The 10044-nt window shown below is 41.0% G+C and overlaps 1 protein-coding gene across 1 annotated transcript; it reads right to left on the bottom strand.

Annotated features, from left to right (window-relative positions):
- Positions 1 to 223: 223 nt before the first annotated feature.
- Positions 224 to 8223, bottom strand: LOC133122052 (polymerase delta-interacting protein 3-like). The gene is made up of 10 exons (XM_061231722.1): positions 8093 to 8223; positions 7228 to 7328; positions 6466 to 6893; positions 4540 to 4599; positions 4282 to 4326; positions 3688 to 3921; positions 2948 to 3025; positions 2211 to 2340; positions 1742 to 1808; positions 224 to 1519 (listed from the first exon to the last, which is right to left on the bottom strand). The coding sequence occupies exons 1-10, from the start codon at positions 8155 to 8157 to the stop codon at positions 1312 to 1314; spliced, it is 1416 nt and encodes a 471-aa protein (XP_061087706.1). The 5' UTR covers positions 8158 to 8223; the 3' UTR covers positions 224 to 1311.
- Positions 8224 to 10044: the final 1821 nt, after the last annotated feature.

Below are 10044 nucleotides of genomic sequence, written 5' to 3'. Positions count from 1 at the left end.
TTAAGGAGACACACTAATACTGGCTTTAAAAAAGTTCTAATGGAACAGATATTGCATACAGCATATGCATATACTGTTGGCTGACAACTCCATTTCCTATGTATGCATCTTGTTCAGAACAAAGATACCCACGCAGTATGTGGCTCTATACCGGAGATCTACTGCCAGAGGAGTAACAGGTCAAAAAGAAGTGACACTGAAGGCAAAACTAGAAGACTAGAAGTTTTCTATAAAGAAACATTTATTTGCAGAACAGAGACCTGACTTCCATTTCTGTGACAAACAGGAAAATGTCACACTCATTTAGGGGCCCATTTAATTAACCACAACAAATCACCCTAGTAACATGTAGACAAAAATGAGCGGTCCCATACTTTACAGCTGAGAATAAAGGGGTATTCAAATAATACAAATATAGCAACATTGCAGCAAGAAAGTTACCTGAACATCCCCCAAAGCATGCAGCCCCAAATACAAACCGGGATCAAAGTTAGAAATAAAGTGGCTTCACAGCCGCAAAGCTACAAAACAAAAGCGTAACTTCACATACATTCATTTTGTTTGTTCTTGCTGGTCTTGTCTAAGGCAAGGTATGTTAACTGGGGGTCACTGAAAGACCCTTGTGACCCGTGTCGTGAGGGCTGAGTTACTACAAAACAAACTGAAAGGCATTTGAAGAAAAATAAATAATCTAAATATACCAAACAAAATGGCATAGGGACAGAATGGAAGGATGGCTTCATTTGGACTATTAAGCCAATGTCTGCACATGGATCGTTTTAAATTTCAGTACATTCATTCATGAACATTAAAAAACACTCGTCGTACATTGTTTTTTGTGTTGTAAATGTGTAAACTAGTGTTTGTATTTGTTCTGGCGAGCCCAGCACTCTACTGGGGTCACAGTTTCAATGCAGCATTCAATGTGAAAATCTTCAAGAGGAGTGAACATGAGCCATAGGCCACAGGTCATTGGCCACAACCAGAAAAAAAATAAAAAAATATCTGTTGAGAATTTTGGCCTTTCTCAGAGCATGTCTGAAAATAAACCAGAGCATTGTTCTCAGATGTTTCAATTACTTTTAACAAATCAGTACTTTGTCCATTCCAAGACAATAACTAAAATGCTCCAACTATAAAAATGGAATAAAACTTTCTTCACAATCACTCTTAACACCACCATGTACATTTACAGTACCACAGTTGTATATTCAACAAAGGTGAGTATGATTCTTGAGCAATATTTGGTATATCCTGTGTCATGGAGTACGTATGCATGCATGCGTGTTTAGTGTTAAAGCGTGGTGTACATTAAATTTTAATGCTAAAGGCGGTTGACGGTGATCTAGTGGATGTGGCAGTGTGAGAGGAAGACTTAAAAAGGGCCTTTAATATGGTCTGGGGGTCAACTTCAGGTGTGGGCTGAGAGGATCTACGACGGCCATCCTGTCGAGAAAGAGAGGCAGGCAGTCCCTCCTTCTTTCCGCCACCTCCCCCTCCTGGAGTGTCACTCAACCTCCTGGCAAATACAGAAAAGGGGGTTTCAGCTGAAAACACTCCGCGGAAATGCACAGTACAGAAGCTCTTTAGGAGATGCAGGCCAAAGCAAGTGAAATGGAGATGGAATGACAATGACAGCGAGCGAGAGAGAAAGACAGACGGACGGACAGAAGGATGGAAGGTCTGGATTCAAGAAAAACATGAACGTGGGGACAGAGGCAGAGGGGCTTAGGAGACTCACAGCAAGATTGGCTGGTCTGAGCTGATGATGCTTCCCTGAATGTGAAGATTACACTTCATGGGCAGACCTGCAGGAAGGAAGACCATTAAAATCAACACATTCAAACATCTGCATTTGGTTTTCCAACACATTACAGGAATTACACGGTAAAATACCAACCTTCACTGGAAGGCCCTTCTTTTGGCACTCTTTTCAAATTCCTAACAGCCCCCACATCAGTGTATCACCGCATTCTCTAAATACCTGTTAATAATTCTTGTCCTCAATTCTTGTGGACCTGCCTCCAAGTTCTGTGCACAAACACCCGTATGGTTCCCAATTGCACACTGCAGCTCGGAACCGAAATCCTAATCTGGACAGCTTTTATAAATAACTTTACCGGAAATCCATAACATTCGTCAGAAATATTGTGCATAAATATTATCCCAAAGCATCCAGCCAGCTTCCACGGGCTCCTGCGGACCCTCACCGTCCAGGCAGCGGTGATTGTACTTCTTGTACGCTGCGACAGCGTCCTCTTTCCTGACAAACACCACCTCTGCGACTCCCGCCTTGACGAGCCGCGCTCGCTTCAGTGCTCCACTCACACAGAACAGCTCCTGAGGACACACACCAACACACACGGCGTTAGTGTAGCAAACGACACCCGCAGAGCCAGGCTCATCAAAGCGCCACTTGTGAAATGATACAGAAAAAGTATAACTTTTTTTCCCCCTGATTTTTTCCCTTTTTCTCCCAATTTGGTAGCCAATTGTACGCCGTCTAATCCAATTAGAGCTGATGCATCTTAAGAATTCTTTTAGAAAAAAATCATTATGCGAAACCAACAACCCAAGCCACCCATCGGTACACCCACCCACACACCTAACAACACCGTTTAGCTGTGACTATTTTGGAAATATACAATTAACTTGCCTGCCTCATTACTTTATTATATTTGGGTTGCTGTGATGTTTCACATGTAGCATGCATTCACATATTTTAATGACACAAAATAAAATGATATGCAAATATAAGCTACTACATGTCAAACATCACAACAACCCAACTATAATAAAGGAATGAGGCTTGGGAGGTCATGTTATATTGCCAATACAGTCACAGCTAAACTGTGTTTCTCCCAAAAACAGGCAGCCCCATCTTAAAATCAGATGGAATCACTATCCGAAGTTTGGGCACCCCGGATCTGGAGAGTAAAAGTCTCACCACAATGTCCTCCTCAGTGACACGAGGATGAAGGTTATTCACCGTCATTTTAGTCCCTTCCAGGGGACTGCAAGCTGGCTGGAAATTTATGAGAGAGGACAGGTAACATTATTCACATTGTCATACAGGAAGAATACACCTTAAAGAACATAAAGAACCTCATAGATTCAAAACTGTCAGTGAAAGTTATTTTATTTTTAACTGCATTTATCTGGCATTTATCTGCCATTCATATGGCATGGCCGTCTCAAGAGAAGACAACTCTCATACAGTCGCTTGATGGTAATAATAGTGTCATGTGGAATGTTGTTTGACTACATCAGTCTTCATCACAACCGATGTAGTCGAAACAGACAGCATGGCCCAAAAAATACAATCAAGCGAGTGTCAGTCATTTTTGTTCCTGTGACCCAGCACTTTGCGCACGTTTTTGGCATGCGTTTGTTTTCTCTATCACCTGGCTGTCTGAAGAGACACACAGACAACCAGACTGACTACCGACTTAAGGAGTGTATTGTATTGTCCTTACTGATGCCAATTGTCATTTTGCCACCTTAAAATTAAGTTACTGTTTTGAGAACTGCACATTCAAACAATTACTTGTTTTTAAAGCTACTTAATTAACAAAACAACCCCACCTGCAGTTTAAGGCTGAGCAGCATTCCTAATTGTGTTTACATGTATATTACATACGTGAGTAAGAAATAATACAGACCCATGAAGGTGGACACATGACATACCTGTACAGTCGCCGGATGTGAGCTGGCTTCCCCACTACTCCCTCCCTGCTGTGCCAGGCCAGTGACCAGGGTTCGAGAGACTGCCTTTAGGACAGAGGGAGAGGAAAGGGATGCTGGTAGAGCAGGGGCGGCCCTGGGAGGGGCATCAGGCACAGGAGGAAGGGGTGCAGTATAACTGTCATTTTTGACAACTTTGGTGATAGGGCCAGAAAAGAGAGACCCAGTAACACCAGGCTGTGGGGAGAGGTAGAACGCTTGGGTGAATATGACTGCAGTTGGTAACTGATGTCCATTTGGAAAGACACTGTTATATGGTTGAATAGTAGGCATACAAACATTCAAAGTAGTTCATTATTATATTTTAAGACTTATGATCATTCATGAGAATACTCTTCACATTAACCCAAAAAGAAAAATCATAATAATTACATCACTATTGCTTCATTGCAATCAGATTGTCATGAAGTTCCAAGAGCTGAATGACACTACTATGCCCCCGTTAAAGGTAGCACATTGTCATTCTAATTCAATTTTAACGTTCAGTCGGAAACGGTATCCTTCAGAGAAGATGAGTAAGCTCCTGGTGGCACTAACCTTCATCTGCTTACTGGGACTTGCATCATCTTCACCTGAGAGAGACTGAAAGACAGCAAGGAGAACAATAATTGCAAAACTTAAGTCACTGGCAGGTTATTTTACATTTCCCTGAAACGGTTAAAAGTTTAGAAAAATGGCAGGCTTCTCTAGCGTCCCCAACTACACACAAACTACTGCGTTCTCTCAGATAGACAGAAAGACACCCCTCATTTCATTGTCTTTTCCTCCCTTCTTAAAATGACCCCATCAGCTCACCTGGGAATCCCTGCTGGGAATGTTGATGTGAATTCCACTTGTGATTCCAACCGGCCTTTGCTAAAATAAACACAAGTGGAATATAAGGAGTAAGACCACAGAGGACTTCATGAGCAGAATGATCATAAACGTGTCTGGAAATGACACACTAAGCCATGAACCCCCCAGCCAGTCACTGACACAATCAAGGTTCTATTTTAGATAATAATTACTTCAGGAAGGATTATTACCCAATAGCATCCTCTACTTCGATTCACAGTATTGCAGTGCACATTTACAGGAATGCATAGATATATCTTATACAATTTCTTATATCTGTACTTCTAAGCATGTACAATTTGGTAATACATGCACATTATCAAGTGCAACATAGTGCATAGTGTGGTCCATACATATTTGGATAGTGATTTTTGTTGTTTTAGCTCTGTACTTTTAAAAATGAGGTGATAAATTTAAGCTGACAGAGCAGCCTGAGGGCATTTTCATCCATATAGGCTGAACAGTGTCAGAATTACAGCACTTTTTATACCATCTTAGGGGACCAAAGGCAATTGCACAAATTGATATACTCTTAAAAAAGTTTTTGTGTTTGCTTCAGGGGCTTTTTGCTTGAGTCTTTTCTTTAGTAAGTGAACCATGCATTTGGCTAGATTCAGGCAGATTCAGTCCAATCGTATCCGAAATGGGCTGGCGTGGGTGCAGGTTATTGTTTTAGCCCTGCACTAAGAGACCCGACTCTACTTATTAAAGGCTTGACCACAATTAGTTGTCCGTTCCTTTTTCGGATAAGATTCGACACCCCTAATGTAGCCAATCAAGATCATTCCAATATTTAGCCCTGAAAACTCAAGGTGAAATGCCATCCGATGAGTTTTGTTGGATCTGATCTTCAAAATGTATCCTGCTGTCAGCATCAACGGTCACATCATCAACAAAGATATGTGAGCCAATACCTTTCTGTGCTCAGTTGATCTTGGCTAGGGCCAAAGAGGACCAAAAGTTTGCACTTTTTAAGTGTAGTTCATAGGTTCCAATACACCAGACAAGTTCAGTAAAGCGTAAAAATGATTTGAATCCAAAACCATGACATATTTATCCCAGGTCTGCTTCTTAATTTCTAAACAGGCCATTCTGTTCTTGAGGCTTACATCTTGCGGTTAACCCTCTAAGCATATGCTGGTGTAGTTTTCTCTTTGCGATAGCCTACAACCAGGACTGTTCTTGATCTTTTCAAGAGTTGAAAAGGGGTTTTCACTTTAAAAATCCACAACAGTTGTCTTTCATGGGCTACCAGGTAGCCTGCTACGCTCACCAGTGATTTATTGGTTCTTATTAAAGTACCACTGTTATTTTGACACAATCAATATATAGGCTATGCTCCAATCAATTCCTTCCAATTTTTCAGTCTCATGATGGCCTGCTTTACTAGCATTAACGTTTCTTAGGTCCTCATGTTGAGAGACAACAGCCACAGACACCAAATGCAAAGCCCAATTTTGTTAGCCATCTTGTGCTCAAGATAATGATGCAAAGGCACACAGCTGGCCAAGAAACAGCTGAGCAGCCAACAGCACAGTGGGGGTCCCCAGGAAGTCTGGAGGCAATGTATATTCCTTCCTGGGAATGTTTACTCATAACATTTGTTACTTCTCAGAAGCAGGCTACTTAAACCCTCACTTGTGGATAGCATGTTGAGATTTGTACGGAAGGCTTGCCGGATGCACCCCTTGTGAATCTCGCTTTACGCACTGTAATAAAGCTTTTCAATTGAGAAGTGGTCATCAGTGTGTTACTTCGCCAGTTCCAACTTGATTCCACAACGGGGGAATATTCCAAGCATATTGGTGGATTACAGAGCTAAAACAACAAAACATATGTCACTGTGGAAATACTTATGGGCTGCACCGGGTCATGCCCGAGTCATACCTGGATGGTCTTAGTGATCTTCAGGGGTGATGGAGCCCCAGGAGTGGGTAACGCCACTGCAATGCTTCTCTTTAGACTAAGCCTATCACGGGCGTCCACTAGTTTATTTGGCCGGCCTCCATGTTCCAGAGTCCCTCCTCGCACGTTCAATCCCTGAGCCGAGTTTACATTTACAGAGCTGTGCACGACCACACTGCCACTTTGGCTGAGAGTCTGTGTCCGTGGGGCGTGCATCTGCAAGAATCCCTGAGAGGAGTTTTGCCCTTGTAGCTGCAGCGTGTTGTGCAGCTGTTTCTGCCCTAGCTGTTGTTTGCGGGAGTTTATGGTCTCCCTGGCGTCCTGAACACCTGCCGTACTGGGCCCTCCTCTACTCTGAAAACGAGCCTCTCTCTGAACAAGCTTCTCCCTAGCATCTTTCAGTGGGAAGCCTAAAGAGAAAGATACAGAAGGTTACAGGGTACACAGTCATACAGTATTATGCAAACACTACAGGCTATTTATTTCACATAAATGACACTACACAAAGGCAATATGTGCAAGGGGGTAGCTGTCCTGTGGACAGTAATCAGGTTGTGCAAGTTGCTTTCCGGGTTAAATATTTCAGTGCCCCGCCTTTAGTCAATGATTACCAATCCAAAACTCGTCATCAGAGCGGTGCAGAGGTTAATACTTCAAAAGTTCCAAGAATCTGCTCTTTTTCAGTCAGCAATCAATACAATTCACAGTCCAGTGATTTACTGCCAAGAAACTCAGTTGCGTTACCTCCCCTGGCACCAGTTCTCTGCCTGATATCGGTCACTCCAATTTTCTGTCTTGCATCAAATGTTCCTCTCATGCCTCCTGTGGCCTTTGTAAATATGGGTCTGAAAAATATGTATTAAATTGAAAAATATTAAATTATAGCACACTGCCTCATGGCTCACAGATTATCAACGGCAAGGCTCTGAACAAATTAAAACTAGTTGGAGATTAGACACATTAAGAAATGAAAGTATTAAATCAACGCCATATGTACGGTTGGTTAAAGCTCGACATGTTTCCTTCAACTTTACTTGACAAACATAAGTACAGTAACTATAAACAAACAAACAAACACAATTGTATGAACAAAATAATAAAAAATACCGCTGGACTATATAGAACGTACATTTCTACATTATATTATATACATGAATTGTAGTCGACATCCTCTTAGCTAGCAAGGGACTTAAAAGGGACAAAAAACGCCAGGCATTTAAGCCTTTAGGGTGCAAGATCACAAATGTGTGATTAGAATGTTCTTAACTGTATATTCTAATGCTGACAATAACTACTGGTAATTGAAAGCAAATTAGTTCCAGAATAGTGACTTAGATTTACTTTTCAAAGGGTTACAACAAAAATATGAATAATTGTATACAACCATAAACAAAGGTTGCTAAACAAACCGGAGACTCCGCGATCACTGTCCAATCGCACCATTGTTCAAAATCTGCTAGCCAATGGGCGACACAGTGGAGGGTGGGCTATTAGTTTGGTATTCGCTGTACGAAATTATTGAAGAAGTCACAGCAAATCGGTAACTGTGCACATTCAAAACGATCGCAACATATAAAGATTGCGAATTCTCGATTCTAAATGAGTTTACCTGGTATTTCCTCTGGTGCTTATACCGCGTCGGCGTGCCAGTTCGTCCAAAGAAAGATCCGCCATCTTACTTACGTCCTACGTGTTTGGGACGCAAGCAACTACGAGAAAGGAGGAGGAGCTGAGTAAGTGGTGGTGGCCGTGCTGGGTCAAAATAACCGATACATAACCAACCGTTCCCGACATTTAGAGAATGGTATTACCCACCTAATAACAGGACCTGGTCAAGTCCTGTTTACGTTTTTTTTTTCCTTTTTCATTCGTAGTAACGAAAGTGCTAAATACTTTTATGTCTGTTTTAGATTATGGCAATTTGATCTACAGTGCAGTCTTGTTTTTCCTTTAACTTATTAAGATTATTCTAATTTACTTTAATAACACGCTTTGGGTTGCCTTGTGTATGAAAATGTGTTATACAAATAAACTTAACTTGACAGTCTAAGTATTTGGACGCTGGTACAATTTCTGCTCTTGTGGATCTGTACTCCAGTACTTTGGATTTGAAATGCATCCATATTGTGTGATACGTGAAGGAATTACATCCCTTTTTATACAGACTCCCCATTTTAGGCGAGCAAAAGTAATAAATAAATAAATAGTCAGGTGTATTCACTCGCTTACTTAGTGCAGGTTTAAGAAATATTTCAGCATCTAGTCCTGATACCAGACTTTTGATTGCCTTTGGAGTCTGTTATTGGCAATTGCCAACATGAGGACCAGATGAAAATCAAGCAATTATGAGGCAAAAATAGTCAGAGACATAGGTCAAACAATATGCTTACCAAAACAAACAGTATGGAACATCATTAAGAAGAAAGAGGACGATGGTGTATGTCTGTGATCATTGTCTTGATGTGATCCCAAACACACATTTTTCACACCATTCACACCATTCTCTGCAAACAAAGAAATCACAAGAGATCAGCAGTTTCTGAGATACTCAAACCACCCTGTCTGGCACCAACAACCATTCCACAGTCAAAGTCACTTGGATCACATTTATTTTCCATTCTGACATTTGATCTGAACAACATCTAAATCTCTTGACCACATCTGCATACTTTTTAGCATTTTGTTTCTACCTCATGATTGTCTGATTAAATATTTGCATTAATAAGCTGGTGTACAGGTCTACCTAATAAATTGCTCACTGAGTGTATATGCCATGGTGCATTGGACCTCTCTGGTAGGCTGTGACATTGGCATGTTTTAAAAAAATATATAAAGCTGTCACTGGTTTATTAGAGTTAGTCACCGCTCACACTCAAATGCACTGGACCAAAAGTAAGAATGGAGATGGGGGAAATATGCCTTTTCCCACAATGCACCTTTATCCTGAAATGCACTGCAAGAGACGTTCAGATGAAGGTGAGTTTAAGGCTCTGATTAAGCATCATATATGACAGCTATATCTTCTTTTTACCTCAGATTTCAGTTAGTGACTTCATATTGTATTTATTACATGCTGTATTTATTACGTTGCAAATTGGTATCAATACATCCCACTTTATTTTACTGTCCTTACTGTTTCACCGGGTCACCTTCACAAACGTAGTTACAGTGGTCCTGCCATGTTAAATAAATGCAACCTTCAGTAAATCAATCAATGGGACTTTTCCTTTGGGAATGTGTGTGTATGGGATTAGGCAAACCTTTGCAAAAGATAATAAAACTGAGCATGAATTTTCTAACCAGCCGTGCTATTGCAGCGATGATACATCACAGAAGATTTATAATCCTGCCCCTCCATTTCCTACAGCCGCAACCGATTGATATTTTGATATTGGTATGGCTGCCAGATACTGACTCGCTTGTTAAATTACAAATTACAAAAAAAGTTTCGTTTTTTTTCAAGCTTTCAAGCAACTTACAGTGCCCTCCACATTTATTCATATTCTTGTAACAAGAAACAAGTGCACATCAGTGTTTAACAAAATGGAAATATGTTAAATT

This window comes from Conger conger, chromosome 2 (genome assembly GCF_963514075.1).
Source record: "Conger conger chromosome 2, fConCon1.1, whole genome shotgun sequence".
Taxonomy (NCBI): domain Eukaryota; kingdom Metazoa; phylum Chordata; class Actinopteri; order Anguilliformes; family Congridae; genus Conger; species Conger conger.
Note: the sequence above shows the minus strand (reverse complement) of the source record. Positions and strands in the feature narration are given on the sequence as shown.